We start from the raw sequence: 16,718 nt of genomic DNA, 5'->3' as shown, positions 1-16,718 counted from the left end.
TCCGGATATTCCCAAACTTGACGAGGACCCCCGGGAAAACGTGACCGGGACTGGGGCTTTAGCTAGGGCGTGGGGCTGGGCATAAGGGTGAACGGTGGGTATCGGCGGGGTTCCGACCCGCTCTCTCCCACGGCATTGTCCAGAGTTACCGCAAGGGCGCTCCGTTGGTCGGGTCTCACCGCTCTCCTTTCTCGCCGCCTGCCAACTCTTCTTGGGACCGGGCGATCGGGAAGCACTGCCCGATCCGTGATGCATAGTCGTCTCTCTGGTGGTTCTGCCACGCCCGCCGGAAGTGACGTCATCTATGAGGCTGGACGCTCCCCCATCTTGGGATGGGTCCCCAAGCGGGACCTCTTCCTCCAAAACGACATCCGGCAGCTCCGCTGGTTTCGATCTTACCGCCTGGGCCTGGTATCGTCTTTCCTCCGCCGACGTAGCCATCGAAGCCTGGTAAGAACAAGGGCTGCTCTTACCGCTCCTAGGTGTTGGTGTGGATCGACCCTCACCACTGGACCCGCCGGTCCCCGGAACCGGGGGACTCCGTCTCTCGGCCTTCCGCAACACTGGTGACACCCGTTTCTTTTCACCGACAGCTCCGGTAAGTGGCACTTTTTTTCCATTACCATCACAGGAGCTTGTGGTCTGCCGAATCACCGCACCGGACGACGCCATGGGTTCCTCATCAGAGGAATCCACTTCCACCTTGCTTGGGGGCACCCATCGGGGTGACCGCCACTTGGATTCTCGGCCGGCACACCGGCCGATAGTCTCTTTTTCCTTGGGCTCGGTCTTGACAACCGGCCCAGATCCCCATTCTCCGGGATCCGCAGCGTCCCTCCATAGCGCACCGGGAAGCTCGGCCGACAGCATAGCCGCATCTCCCACTGCTTCAACGGCCTGGATGGGTACAAACGTGGGCATAGGCCACAAGTACTGGAGGCCACATTGCGGGCAGCGTGCAGTTGTACCCACGGCGCCACCGGGTAGTCTGCACTGTAAGCAGAGGCACGCCACTGTCTCAGTGCCTGCCACCCGAATCAGCAGGAAGCCTCCTGGTGCTGAGTAGGGTTGGGTAGATACCATGGCACTCTCTTCCTGCTTGCAGGTCATAGTCACGGTAGGAGGCACTCGCAGCAGTGGTCTGTTCAGCGTACTGGCTCCTCGTGACTGACGAGCAGGGGTTGGATTGCCAACTACTCCCTTGACTAGCTCCACCCTCATCTGACAAAGCTGGAAGCCACCCCCACTAGTGGAGATTAGGGGCGGATCCCACAACTTTATAGGATGTCCTGGGATTAGTGCTGTACTTTTCACAGTCCTGGGGGGCGCGGCCTCAGGTTTTGCGCCACCACCCGAGCACCACTCCTTATTTGGCGCCATCCCCGGCCAAATTTTTGCAACCTCTTGGTTTGCAAAATCCTCGTCCTCTTTTCCGCGGGCAGCACTGATTACAGGAACTACTTTTTGTAAGGGTGCGGCCAGCTCACCAGCTCCACGCTCAGTTGAATCCATTCCCACTGGGCATAACTGGAAACCACTCCCCCTGGTTGAGATTAGGGGGAGGTCCCACAGATTGATCGGGTGACCCAGCACTGGGGCTGAGTTAGTCATTGTCCATGAGGGCGCGGCTGCAGATTTTGCGCCATACCCCCCAGCAGGGTGGGGTTTTCCTGTTGGCGCCAATCCTGGCCAACTCTCTGTAAGTCCAGAATCTGCAGAATTTTCTGCACTTGCTCCACGCGGTCTCCCAGGGAAGCGGGAGCCGCCATTTTGATTCGCGCTGTCAGTCTCTTTGAACGTTGAGGTAGCGTTTAACTGTTTGTATGCCGACTGACAGGCAACTTCATCATTTCCTCCACATACTACTACCATGTCCTCCTCAATGTCCTCAGGGGTAGTACCCCTAGGTCCTAGGCAGGACCAAAACGGCGCGGCCACAGCTTTCACGCCACTCCACAACAGGCTTGCCAAAGTCACATCAGTAGCTTGCTCTTCAGCGGAACGCACACTACATGCGCTCCCTCCATCTGCCTCCGTCCGCCATTTTGGACCTTCCGCACCGCGCGGATCCTCCATTCTTGCGGTCGCCATTCGGTTGCTGTCTTTACTGTGATTGTACATGGAGCTCCTCTCTGCGGGGCAGCCACCATACCGGTACAATAAAGATTGCCTTGATGCACCACCTTGTGTACCTAATGTAGACTGGACTCATGTTTGCACTACCTCAGGCTAGGCTCACTCTATCTGTGTCTGCTGTATCTCCTTCCTCCCAGTCAGTGCTCCCTTCAGTAAGTGGTCTGGAATGGGCTAGAGTACTCTGGCTCTTCCATGCAGTACTTGGGTGTCTACCTACTGTTGGCTAGCCTAGCGCAGACCCTCTCCAGGATTCCTGACCTCGTTAACAGGCTATCCCTCCAGGCATCCTACCAACTAGCACTGCCTCAAGGTGACTAGAACAGCTATAGCCCCTCTCCAAACCTACAACTCCTTTCAGGCCCCTAGGTCGTCCCTGCGAGCTGACTATACTCCATCAGCCCCCTGACTACCCTTAGGTCTGTCCCAACACAGCACAAAGTGGCAGCATACACTCTCCTGTTTCCCAGTGTGCCTAGCAAAAACCTGTCCTGTTGACAGGTATCTCAGCAGAGCCTCCAAATGTAACGGATTTTCTGACCTGGCTGACCCACCCAAACTCACATTGGCCCCTGTGGTCTAACCAGTCCCCATTACATGGTCGTGTCTGGTGGTGCACCTGTTGGCAACAGGACTCCTGAGTCTCCCGCATGATGTTGTGTGGGGATTGCCAACCCAGACAGGCAGCTGAGGTAGTGTGCATGAGTCCTACCTATATCCAGTGCAGCGCCTCCACCTCATCAGGATCCCTGCGTCTGCGTGGGGATGATTCTGATGAGGAACTCCTCCTTGGTGGTGCCTTCCCCTGCTGAGTAATTCCAGACTCACACAGTGAAGTGTCTTTATTCAAGGTCATTTTTATTGCTTGGTGGTATGGGCTAACTGCCCCTCGCAGTGATTGACTCAGCCGCACATCTTGGCGTGTGATCCCTTCAAAGGTACACCCTCCCAATGGAGTGGGATTCCCTCTCCACTCAAGGAGATCACCCCTGTGCCAGGTCCCTGGACACAGTATGGCGTTGATAACTTGATGCTGATTGATTTAGTACAGGGCCACTAATTACAGCACTAGCGCCCTCTTTCCCCAGGTCTCAACGCAGACCTGCTCCTTACTCCAACACACTAACTTTGAGCAGTGCTGTGCCTTATATCTTCAGGGGGCAGGCACATCTCTGATGTCACTAACAATGGACTCAGAGTATGTAGCTCCTCCCCTCCACACATAGGGCACCTCAACAGGGTGTGAGGGCAAATCTCCATGATTACTGCTGGCATCCCTGTAACTTACCAGGCCTTACTGCCAGCAGGAAAGGAAACTGCAGTCCATTTTACTGCATGGCTACATATGTATAACCATTAACATTATTAAAACTTTACAAAAGATATTATCACAAATAAAAAATATTATTGTTTTGATTATGATGGGGGCTGAACCCCCCTCCCCCCATAGCCCCCCCATCCTTCTTTTTTATGTAGCCACAACCTTCCCCCATGTTATTCAAAAATAAATAAAAAATAGTTTGAAACAAAAGAAAGAAAGTTAATGTATGTATTGATTGTGTGAAGGTGATTGATAGAAGTCACAGTGTGTGAGACAGGGGAGGTGTCTGTCTCAGCATCCTGCAGGTCATTCATTATTTCACATGGTGTCCGGCTATGATTGAATCACATTTGATGTTTCTTTTTCCTGTGTAATACGTTTGATGAAAGATTTTTCCTTATAGGCTAAAGCAGTAAAATTCCGGGCAGTATTGAAAACCCTGCTCTCTGATTGGATAATGCCCGGAATTTTAACCAATCAGTAATGCCCGGAAATTTAGGGCAGTTTTCAATCTGTTTTTTTCCAGCCAATCAGCTTTCAGAACAGCTGAGACAGGGCAGGGGATTGGTTAGATTGAAGTAACAGCTCTGAGACAGGCCACGGTTTGACTCCTCCCCCTCCCGAGCTGACTGATTTTCTGAGCAGATTGTAGCCTCTGCTGGCTGACGCGTCGCAGTGCGCAGTGAGCCAGGAAGCGAGGGGGGACAGGGGCTGGTGAGAGGAGCGCCGCCGGCTGCAGCGGGGACCTAGCCTTAAGCTCCTCACTAGAGCTGGTTCAGGACAGACATTTTTAGCCTGGTCTACATGATGAAGCTCTTGGGAATTAATTTAATAAAATGCATTTTCAAATCGGAGCCACTCGCACAGATCTAATAATTAGATGCAGATCTAATAATTCCGGGTTTATTCTATCAAATGTGAGATCTCGCCGTATTTAATAAGATTTTCCGCTTCTCAAAAATCATGTAAAAGATCACATTCGTGCAAATAAACATACAAAATGGGGGATGTTGACTTATTTTCAGAATTCCAGAAAATAGCAATTCTCGTACGGAAATGCACTTGTGTTTTCTATTTTAGAATATGCCCCTTGAAGATAAATCATGCCTGTAATAAAATCATTATTTTATTTTACATTAAGATGTATTGATACATTTTAAATATTCCAAGAACAAATCCTCAATGCACTTCCAATATGACACATTATTTAGTTACTTGCTGGGGCTTTTCTTCTCAAAATATGGGTCATTTAGTTTAATCTTTTGGCCAAAACATATCAAGTCTTCAACCAAGTGACCGTGATCCCATCAGCCAGTTTCTACACTACCGCCGAGAAGAAAAAACCCATAGAAATGAACTAAATAATGTCACACTGGATGTCTCTTTGGGGTTTCTTTGTTAACGCTTGTGTATTTGACGTCACTTTCCCAGTAGCTCTCCAGCAATGAAATGTATAAATGTATAATTCTGTGGGTCTGGGTTTGAGATGGCTAACATTGTGTATGTGTAAGAAATGCAAGAATGCCAGGCACTTTACCAAGGTTAGTGTGAAGTATTTAAGTTCCCGTGTTGTATAAGCCAATCGGGACACAGCTCAGTAACTAAAAACACCACGGGAAAAAAGTCCCGAATCGGTACTGGAGTCTCGCTATGCAATGTGCAGAATTATTACCGCTGGAGCACACAAGTAAGGATGCCGTTCCATCTATGACCACAATAATCTGTGACAGTGACCTGTTTACGGAGGAAATAATTATTTAAAAAAAAAAAGTCAAAACGCCTCAGTAAATTTCAAATCATTTTTCAAAGTTCACTGGTAAACATCTGAATCTTGGGAGGGATTGTACGTCCGGTAACAAGGAAACTGGAAGCCTGAGAACTGGAGCAGTACATTTCTAAAAATGTATACATTGTTTTTAGTAAATAAAACCCATCGCATTGCTTAATTTTACTGCACAAAACCCCACACAAATAGGCCCTTAGTCTGCTGTCGCATAGAACAGTTGAGGGAAGTTGGAAGGGTATAGAGATACTTTCATAGCACTATATTGTACCTCGTATAAATATTTAGGGGTATGTTATTATTGTACAGTATGCTTCAGGCTGCTATGATGCTTGGCCCTGTACTGTAAATTGAATTAGCACTAACGCACAACATTACTCATACAGTAATTGCAAACGCCTCACTGTACCATACAGTAATTCCCTTATTAATTTCTAAGTAAACATATTACATCAGATTTGATAAGCAGTTCTATTGCTGCTGAATAATGTAAATCACGTATATTCTAATGCAAAGAAATGCTTGATCAGCAGACATGGATTACATGACAAACTTAATTATGTTTATACATATTTTTTTAATGAATGGAGTCTCTGGGCATGAGATAATACAAAAAAAAATTAATCTTGGAGAGTTAAAGAATAATTCCTGTCTGTGAAACAGCCCTGGGAATGTATATGTACCTGCTGCTAAAGTGCAGTTATTGAAGTAATAATCCCAGAAGAACAGGGCGTTACTGACCAATAATGCCCTGGCTGGAAGAGTTGAAGGCCCGAGGCGAAGCAGAGGTAACCCAGCCAGGGCATTATTGGCCAGTAATGCCCTGTTCTGAGGGGATTATTACTATTATAGGCTAAATGAAAGGCTTTTTTCATAAATAATCACTTTTGTATAGTTATATAGATTTTTTTTTTATAAACATGATATTCTGTATTTTCTTGTGCTTTTTCTGTACTTATTTATTCAAATTAAATTGTAAATTCAATATAACCCCTCCCTATAATAGGAGCTGTGGGAGGAGTGTCCTCCAAGTTCAGTGCACCCGAGTGCGAGGTCTTGAAATAATAAATAACAGGTAAGTGAAAACAAACAGCGGTGTTTGCCTAGATTGTAGAGCTCATTGATAGGTTACTTGCTGCCAATATTATCAAGGGAGCCCTGCCTGAACTAGCCGGTGTAGATGTACATCAGTGTATTCGGCGCGTCCCTGTGTAGCTGGCAGCAACCTTAGAGCATAGCGTAATCCTCCAATGGCATCATAATAAGGTTTTTACCCGCATGAAAGCTGCTTGTATGCGTTTCCAAAGGCGTGCGTCCAGCTGAGATGCAATGCAGGCGAAAATCCACGTGGGGGGAGCGAAGCACAGCCGGTGCCGGAAAAAAACAATGCGGGGCTAGGCAAATGAACTTCTGGTTCCCTGGCTCCAGCTGGATCAGCTAGGAACCCCTTCGTGTTGTGTAGGAGACGCACGCGACTTGGAGCTTATGTTGATGGTTACACTCAGTGAGTACTATTTTCCACTATCATGATTTATTCATCTTTCTGGTCTCTTGGACTGTGATATTGGGCTTAGGATTGCCATCAGTACTGAGAAGTGTATACTACTATGTGCTGTGCAAATATACATTTACTTGTGTTATAGGGATTCAGTATTAACGGTCATCACCATCAAGATTTTTACCAGCACTTATATACTCACATGCAATGTATGACCATCTTGCTCTGGTTTAAGAACAGCATTGGATGCCACATTGAACTTCTTTGCTGTTTGTGGTTTGAGCACTAGTGGAGACTCAGTGGTCTCTTGTTCATTGTTAAATTACACTTTCTCTGCACGCCGGGCATCGCTAAAAGCTGAATTGGCAAGTTGCCAAAAATTCCGGGCATTACTGAATGAATAATGTCCGGAATTGTAACCAACCCGATAATCCCCGGAAATGTAACAGTTTAGCCCATAATTAGAGGTCGTTAACACCTGCCATTTCCCTCGTGAGTGAGTTTTCCTTGTAGATGCAGAGAAGCTGTCCGAGTCTGTAGTAGTGAGGGGAGGGTTGGATTTTGCAGGACTGTTTTACGCTCGGATCACAGGAAAATATACTGCAACTTGCTCAAAATCAGACGACAATACCGGCTACAAGGTTTCCACTTCAAAGACTGCCACGTTAACCACAACTTACAGGCTGAGCGATCACTGCTACAAAACCCGTACACCTGCTCCTACCGGCAATATCACGGGGAACTTCCACACGCTCTAATGCAGGGCGGCCACCTCCAGTACTCAACGGCCACCAACAGGTCAGGTTTTATGGATATACCTGCTTCAGTACAGGTGGCTGAATCAGTAGCTCAAAGACTGCACCTGTGCTGAAGCAGGAATATTGTGAAAACCTGACCTGTTGGTGGCCCTTGAGGACTGGAGTTGGATACTCCTGGACTAATGGATCCTTAAAAAAAAAATGCCAGTAATGTTTTTGGCAAACGGTGCACATTGAGCTTGTGGTGTCACAGGTCACAGGTCACAGGTCACGGGGCACGGGGCTGCTGGTCTAGAACATTAAATGACATGCTGCTGTTAAAGATCAAATGACTGACATCTTATTGGCTGTAAAAGCTTTGCTAATTCAAACCCCCTTGTAGAGTTCCCATTAGCTGGTATTTCAGTGTATGCCGACTTGCCCACACGCAGGACATTTCATTAGGATTTACTGAGCGTGACCTTCGTGCCACAAGTCTGCATACAAAACCAAGTCTGCGTTTGCATCACTCGGTGCCGTATCCTTCCGCCCTAATGATGATTACTAATGGGTGTACTTTTGTATTTTCCCTGACCCCTGAAATTAGGCCATTTCCTATAGATGACGCATTGTGCCTCAGAGAATGGTAACACCTCTAGCCTATTTTTAAATAAAGATGACGTTCTTATTCCCTTAATGCCATGGTTTGCGTGCAAGAGATGTTAAATAATCGTTTTACGTAATGTGTTGGTCTTTGTTTAGCTGTAACTTCCAATGCAATGTTTCCATGTCCACGCTTTTTCTTGAAACATTAAAAGTTGAATGTGTGTATTTTTTTAACTTGATATTGCTTTTATAAAATGGATGGGATACGCCTGGCTTGGGGCTGACACACCCTCAGATATCACGCTGGTTGAGAATCACAAACATGTAGGAAAGTAAGGCAGAGTCCCCGCTGGCGCTGAGCGCGCTCATGCTTGGAGCGCTCCAAGCATGAGCGCCGGATGTACTGCATGCACGCACGCGTGAGGGGGGGAGGGGTCATTGCGGGTAGTTGAGCACACTGGAAAGTATAATTTTTTTGTTTATCTAAGCGCCCGCGCACGCACAGCGCACGCGGGGACTTGCATATATCTATATATGGAAGTAACCGCCGCCCGCTCAGCGCTATCGGGGACGCAGACTAAGGCTTCCAAAGTCAACATTGAGAAACGCAAACAAATAGCAGCACATTTTGGCAAGAATGGATTTCCATGCAAAGGTACAGTCCTAATACCAATATACTGAAACGGTTATTAAACAGTCCCTCTTACTCCGTGTGATATTTTCCACCATACAAAAGCAAGGAAACCTATGCCGTGTCTAACAAATATGATTTATTGAACAAGATGAGCAACAGGGAACCTCCAATTCACATCCGTGAGTTCAAGATAAATAAGTGGATACATTCAAAACATATTGCTTTGGTTAAAAATTAGTAAGAACATATTAAACCTGTCAAACAAGAATTGCATAGATGGATTATTGGAAGTGTGCAATTTATAATTAAAAGAATTGCTATGCATTTAGTTACCTGAATTTAGAAACAGTGCATTAATCCCATTCAGTATGCAATGGGATTGTTACGATTGCAAGACTCTCTGTTTTAATATAATTAGAGCAAAAGATATTACACTTGAACCAATTCTAACAGTGTTTTATAAGCTTCATTGTGAAAACCAATTGAATTCTCCCACAAGCGCCCAATTATAAAAACCCTTCCTTCCTACGTAGAGAATAATAGAATTGGCAGAGATTGTATCGCAATCTTAATTTAGCTCCTAGCTTTACCTTTGCATATAAAAATTGGCATAATACACATTCAAAACGTCAACAGAGCTTTAAAAACCACAAAATGAAACAAAAAATATAAATCCAAAAACCGGACTCCTCGTTTGTCCTTCTAGAGAAGCCATCAATTTCTAATTACTGCGGATTTGGATAATTCAATACTGAACAATATGATTTATAGTACAAAAAAGCACATTACAAATGGATATAGTACAGCAACGGATATATCATTCACCTTTATAACACAATTAAGATATACAAGTCTTTGTATTACATTCCATACAGTCTTAGTTCAGGTTGGTTTGAGAGTCTCTAACCCAACACGGAGTAAATGATTTCAGTCATCTTCATGTCTCTACATTTATTTTATCTCCAGGTGCAGTGTATTTAAAACATGGGGTTCCTGTGCAGCTCACCCCTAAAACACATGAACCGGAGCTTCGCTGAAGACGTGAGAATAGCGAGGGCAGGGAAAGCTGCCGTTTCAGAGGGGCACACTTCCGGTTTCATTTAACACCCACAAAGTCCCAACCAGCACTGGATATCGGACTCTAACCATTCCCGAGCGATCATCATTCTTCTGTCAGAACAAAAAAAGATACACGCCAAGCGTTCACTGCTGGATTGAGCAAAATGCCTCAGAAATAAAATCAAGCGCAGTGACAGTATAAGGCAATGATGTCACTCAGGCCCCCTTCACTTAACAGTGCTAAACTATAGAACGCCTTGGGGGTCCCGCCATGCTAAAGCGTAGCACCGTTTAGTGAATATGAGCTCGAGTGACTTGCAGTCATATGCTTAGAGCACATTGAAATAAACAGCGCTCAGTTTATAGCACAAGCATTTTCTATGAACTGGTTTCTCTGTATAAAATGCCCCAATACACATTCAAAGTACTCAGATTGCCTTAGCTCATGTGTGATCCAGTGTATTACATAGACAAATAGATTATTGCTATGTTACAATGCTGCCTCGTACTCCTCAGTGTGCTACACTGGTTTCCAACCTTTTTTTGGTCAAGGAACCCTATGAAATTCTGAGGAACCCCCAACCCTCTCTAATAGCGCGTTTGAGATTAGATGCATTGTAAATTGTTCTGTATTTGGTGCAACCATAAAATTACAGGGAACCCTGGTTAAAAACACCGTGCTACAGTATATAAAGATGCAGCACACATTATTGCTGCTGTTAATGCAGTGTGATAGTGTTTGCATTCTCAGGCGCACACACTATTTTCTGCATTATTTCTTGTGTTAACGGCTGCTACATCTGTATCACGGCACAAAACCGACAGCTGTCCCATGGAAAGCAAAATACGTTGATGTTTCAGTGTTAAATCCAAGGCTCATTTTCCAGATTAAATGACAAGTTTTAGAGCTTTATAAAGATCTTCACATAATACAAAAATGTTGCACTAAATTTTCTTGCCAGGTGTAATCTGGCGACCAAGCTTTGCGAGGACGATGTGTGGCATCTAGTGAACAAAACAAATTCTCTCCAAAGGTCCCTTCCTTAGGCTGCGCTTATAATGCCGGCGATGGCGACACAGACGTCGCGGCAAAACAAATGCATTGCCGCTGTCGCGTGCGCTAATAGTAAGCGCGATGCGATGGAGCGACGGATTGACCGCGATCGCTGGAAGTCATCTATTTGATTTTCCAGCGACCGTCGTGTCGCCGACACTATAAGCGTAGCCTTACAGTGAAACGGGTAACAGGATAGGATGGAGATATAAAGGAAAAGAGGTATAATTAAAACTATAACACAACCTTGGATTTCTTTAAATCTGCTTTAATTGCTTTTTGCTTTCTCTAAATATCTATTTGGTTTATCCTGAGCACTAATACAGTATATTGTCTTTTCAACCTTAACATCAAAAGCTTTCCCTTAATGAAGATTATAATTCTGGTGGATCAATTCTGCGTTCGTTAATATGCCGTTGGGAAGGTGTTATTGGAAAGGTCACCTCCAGAACCGTGAATACATTTAACTACAAATGCAGCCCTGACCCTGCTATGGAGGATAAGCAGGCTGTTGGAATAAAACTGTAATTCCCTTTGCCGATAAAGAACTATACCAGTCAAACAGCACTCCCACTTCAGTTAAAGTCATTTGCAATGTATTTTCACAGCCACACTAGATCACTGGAATCATTTCTATAGAGGGAAATCAGACACATGGTATCTTTTTAAACATTGCAATGTATACTAATGTCCAAATTGCTGTTTACATGGCCTGATAAAACGGTTCTTAAATTGTCAGATTCTATCCCTGATCACTCACAAGTTATACAGTATGTCTATGGAAGCCAAAATATAACCAGAATTACCCACAAGGGAAACAAATTGCAATGACCACTAGAAATCAATTAAAAAAATGGTTCATTGGAAAGTGTTCCTGCAGTTATTATAAAGAGAGATATTGGGGAAAGCTTCTCACCCGTACGCCTCTGGAATAGTAGGAATTTATAGGTTATATTTAATGACCCAAGATCAGATTCTAATGATTTTCTGAACACATACAGCAGATGGAAGCTTATAGGGATCCATGTTAAAAAGGATAAGAAGCAAAAGGTGAGTGTGCTCATTTGCATGTCATTTCCCAGAATCCCTGGCTGCAGTGGAAGCATTGTAGGCCAAGAGATAATGGGGAAAGGCAGGGTTGTGGACCTGTCCGAGTTTTAAAATCTGTCTCATTTATATACCCATTCAAATAACGAGTTTTTTTAATTGGTGCACATACACAGAATGTGGCTTTGTTCAGTGTGTACAATATGTATTGCACACTCACAAGGACTGCCCTATCCGGTACTGCCATTTAAAATAAATATTGGAATGAAACAATTTGGAAAAGTCAGTTATTTATAACCTTTAAAAACCGTTACGGAAAAACGTAACTTGTTAAAATTGCAAAATGAGCCACTCCATTGCTGGAGAGATCTAGAACTCGTTCCAACAACGTACAGTATGTAGCAGATCCCAAAGTAATCAAAGGTCTAAGAGTATTTGGGTCGTTATTTGTGAAGGTAAATGTTGCAGCATCTAAGAGGAAGTAGACATTAAAAATCCTATACAGACATGCCGATTAAAAATGTATAACATATTTGACAAAAAGACTGGTAACAATAAATATGAACCAAAAAATATAAAAAGGAAAAAACATTTGAATAAAGTATTTCTCATTCAATAAATCGGACAGTTCAGAGGATACATAACAATAAGTATCAAAAACATCAGAAATGGCACTTAATTTTTTTTTTCATTTACATACATTGTGCAGTTTACGGTTAACACCAGATATATGTATGAGGAAGTTAACACAATAACAAATACAGCACAGTGTTAGCAAAGTGTGCACAGCTGTTTCCTGAGAAAATATGAATGGAATCCCCGTTAGTATAAACAAGCACATGTTTCAGTGCTGAACCCGAGCACGCAACCAGAACACTGGCCCGCAAACAGCACTGGTTCTTTCACAGCATAGAAATATCTACCTTATTCATTTAATCGTGTGTTAATATTAAAACAATGCGTGAGAAATCCCATGGAATACCATTTGATGTTCTCTGTGCAGGGAGTAGGTGAAATATATTAGTAACCACGAGACTACATACGTGTCCTGCTCCGTGGTTCCCGGGTTAGGAAGCCGAGAAGCAAAAAGTCCAACGATGGAAAGTCTGGCAAGGTGAGAGAATGTTTATTCTTTTTTTAAATACTGTATCGATCTCTCTGATACATGTATGTATTTATTTAAATGGTCACGTCTGGGAATGGCCAGATAGTAAACTTAGAAGTAATGCGTTTCTAAACTTGCATTTTGGTTGAATCAAGTAATGTTGCCTTTATTGGAATAACCCCACCCTGCATAATCTGACTGTGACACGTTCTGAAGGAAAGAGAATGTAAGATGAAGCTTAGGCTGCGCTTATAGTGCCGGCGACGGTGCGGCAAAACAAATGCATTGCCGCCATCACGTGCGCTTATGGGAAACGCGACGGCGTGACGAGCGCCGGATTGGTCGCGATCGCTGGAAGTCATCTCTATTTGATTTTCCAGCGACCGTCGCATCCCCGGCACTATAAGCGTAGCCTTAGATAAGAAATATTGCTTTATTCCTGCCAAATACATTGTAGTCTCAAGACTACATCTCTTTTCACAAGCAAACAGAAGTCAGAGTTTCTCCTGGGTTTCTCGCTCAGCCTTTAGGAATCTCCCAGGTAATTCACAGCACGGCTAGAACCTACAATCTGCAGCTCAAAAATACTTATGGCAAGTTCTGGTCTTAAACCTATGTACTGCAAGAAACAACAAATGTGTGTTTATCATAAGTATTCTCTGCATTAGGGGTGGCCAATGCCAGTCCTCAAAGGCCACCAAGCGGTCAGGTTTTCAGGATATCTCTGCTTCAGCAAAGGTGGCTCAATCATTGACTGAGCCCTTGAGGACTAGAGTTAGCCATCCCTGTCCACATGATGAAGAAGACTTCATTTTTACAAGTCTGTAGAAGCGTGGAGAGGACACACACCTTGCACATAGCCTGCTGCTGCTGTTGGACACTGTACACTTTGCCAAAGGACAATGGCGTACCAGTCTCACTTTAATAAAAATACTACTTTATTGAACATATCAACGTTTCGCTGTGCTGCTACTCAGTCATCAGGACATACTGTTCAATAAAGTCATATTTTAATTTAAGCAAAACTGGTGTGCTATCCTCCTTTGGCAAAGTCATTCCTACAAGAACATTTAAACAAAGTGTACATGCATTTTAAGCCAATTAAACTACATGTACACATGTTGCAGTTCCCTCAAACACTGAAGTGTTTCAATTTTAAAAATCAAGTAAACTTCCTTAATAATTCATAGACCCCCAAACACCTCCTGAAACTACACTGAAGTCCCGGTGATCTAAGAACGGTGTGAGACTGGTTTCCAATGAGCAACTCTTTCCAAATGGAGTCGGCACTGACAGGCCTGGCAAGTCTTTATTTAAACATTCACTCCACTCTAATTAGGCAAATCCATAGAATGAATGTATTCCAACCACTTATGTTCATGTAGAAATAAAACACCTCTGTTCTAGATTGTACTCCCAGACTATTTGGCATGATAGCATGTATATTTTTCATGTAATGCTTTAGTACTTTTTAGGAATGATTGTGCAATATCACCGTGGCCAGCTGTACACAGCCAGATAACGCTGCACTGTATTTGTCACACGATACAGATACTTCTGGGGATGAAAACCGACAAGATGAGAATCAAAAGGGCGGTTCCTTTATACTTCAACCAGGGACAAAGGAAACACCAAGACATTATTTCCGGGAATTTGCTACAAGCGTGTCTGAATCCGTGGCAGTTTGGCTCTATCTCACCGTCTGTAATAGGAACCTGTAAAACCAAAAATACAACCGTTACTGTACATTACAGCAGTGTATGACAAACATGAAGAAAGGATATCGTTGGCTGCCACTCATGTTATATCAACCAAGCGTTGCTCAGAAACTAACCAGAAACCCGCAATGATGTGATGGTATATTGGAATATGTTTTGGAAGTGTTGCCATTGAATCCTAGGAAAACCTTGTATTTGTCAGAGCATTATCACTCAATCCTTCAAAAATATGGCAGGAAGTGTATAAATTCTGTCCCACAAAACACCGGGGGAAAATACAAAATTCGAATTGCTGTGCATACTTTTCTACATTCCCCTCTATATTTTCCCTTTATACTTATTATTCGCTATATTACCACATGAGCAAGGGGACAACTACTGCACCAACAGCATGACGTGTTGGCGTGTTCCAGTACATATATGTAGCCCCCAAATGCATTATACACTTTTGCTGAAGTGGTTACAAGTCGGACCCCTAACACTTTAATACAAATACTATTTCTAATACTTTACAGGACAGAAATCTCACTCACAAAACCCTCTGTTCCATCTGTACCTATCACGGAAGCTGTTAACAGCTGGGCATAGGATACTATTTTGGTTACTTGTCACAAGAGAGAGAGGGGGAAGAGAAAGAAAAGGAGAGAGAGAATGTGTGTGTGTTGACACACACAGAGAGACACACACACACACACACACACACACACACACACACACACACACACACACACACACACACACACACACACACACACACAGAGACACACACACACAGAGACACACACACACAGAGACACATACACACACACACACACACAGAGAGAGAGAGAGAGACACACACACACACACAGAGAGACAGACACACAGAGACTATGAAATAGTACACCTTCATTAAGTTTCTGGATTTAAAAAAATAAATAAATTAAAAATAAAACACAACAGTAACAAGGAACTTCCAGCATGAAGAGAGTCTGTTAAACTCATTTCAAATGCAGCCACAAGTTACAGTCTGCTCTGGAACCGCAGTAACTCCACAACTAGAAGAGCAAGATCTATCAACAGCCAGAACCGACAACAAACCTAAAGGGAGTATGATTGTGCAAGAAACTAGACATGGCGTTTATAAGTATGGAACACTGCAGACACAAAGGATTCTGGGTAGACGAATGCAAGCATTTCCCCCAGTGTGCCAGAGCATCGCTGAATCTTACAGAGGAAGGGATAAGACAATGGAATGACCCATTAAAACAAACAGCATGAGACCCCCACACTTACCTTTAGGAGAAGACTCAGACTTGGAATTGGATCTGGGAGAGTTATGCTGGTTTCGGCTTGTGCAATCACGACCATAATCACCATCAAAATCTTCATCTGGAGAAGGAGGAAGAGGCCTAGCAGCCACAAAGACATTTACATATGAACATAGAAAACAAAAGAAAGCCATTGTTAATATGGAGAACCCTCCCCTACATTTGCTGACTGTAACTAATAACCTTTAATCTCTTTATTCGCATCAAATAAATGTTGGCTTGATCATTTACTTTTCTATAAACTTCCACTTCACTTGCTAAATTATATTTTTAGAACAATATTTTTTTCTCTTGTAAAACACTGAAAGTGTACGCAGTGTTGTACATAGAAATGAGCCCGTCGTCCTGTGAAGATTACAATCTAATTTTGGTGCCTGAGGCACAGAGAGATTCAGTGACTTGCCCAACATCACAAGGAAAGCCGGAAACAGATACAAACCAGTTTCACCCACTTCAAAAAGCACTGTGACCTTACCACGGAGCTACTCTAACAAGAAATCTGACACTTCAGCATGCGATCTTTCTGGAGCACATATAATAAAAGAACAGCTATAATCTTGTAAAATCAGCTGCCAGAACACGATACGAAGCTTTGCCGTCCCTTTCATTGATCAGTGATGAAGTGTATAAGAAAATTATATTAAAGTACTAAGCAAATAGAGAAGTCAAAACCTGGATTAAATAGCCCCACACCAGCATCCCTAATGTCCCAT

The 16,718-nt window shown here is 43.7% G+C and overlaps 1 protein-coding gene and 1 long non-coding RNA gene across 3 annotated transcripts in view; one reads left to right on the top strand and one right to left on the bottom strand.

The window, feature by feature from the left end:
- The window catches only part of LOC142466190 (uncharacterized), a 33,729-nt gene extending 21,123 nt beyond the window's left edge, over positions 1 to 12,606 (top strand). Inside the window, exons 2-3 of the long non-coding RNA XR_012788087.1 lie at positions 6,244 to 6,312; positions 9,679 to 12,606. This is a non-coding gene — a long non-coding RNA (uncharacterized LOC142466190). The remainder of the gene's footprint in view (positions 1 to 6,243; positions 6,313 to 9,678) is intronic.
- The window catches only part of CCDC50 (coiled-coil domain containing 50), a 47,733-nt gene continuing 42,092 nt past the window's right edge, over positions 11,078 to 16,718 (bottom strand). For both annotated transcript variants that reach the window (XM_075571043.1, XM_075571045.1), the window contains 2 exons: positions 15,971 to 16,086; positions 11,078 to 14,692 (listed from right to left, as the gene is read on the bottom strand). In XM_075571043.1, the coding sequence (XP_075427158.1) occupies positions 14,673 to 14,692; positions 15,971 to 16,086 (136 nt within the window). In that variant the 3' untranslated portion in view covers positions 11,078 to 14,672. The remainder of the gene's footprint in view (positions 14,693 to 15,970; positions 16,087 to 16,718) is intronic.

Source organism: Ascaphus truei, chromosome 14 (genome assembly GCF_040206685.1).
Source record: "Ascaphus truei isolate aAscTru1 chromosome 14, aAscTru1.hap1, whole genome shotgun sequence".
Lineage (NCBI taxonomy): Eukaryota > Metazoa > Chordata > Amphibia > Anura > Ascaphidae > Ascaphus > Ascaphus truei.
The sequence above is the reverse complement of the archived record's forward strand: the minus strand, read 5'-3'. Positions and strand labels throughout refer to the sequence as shown.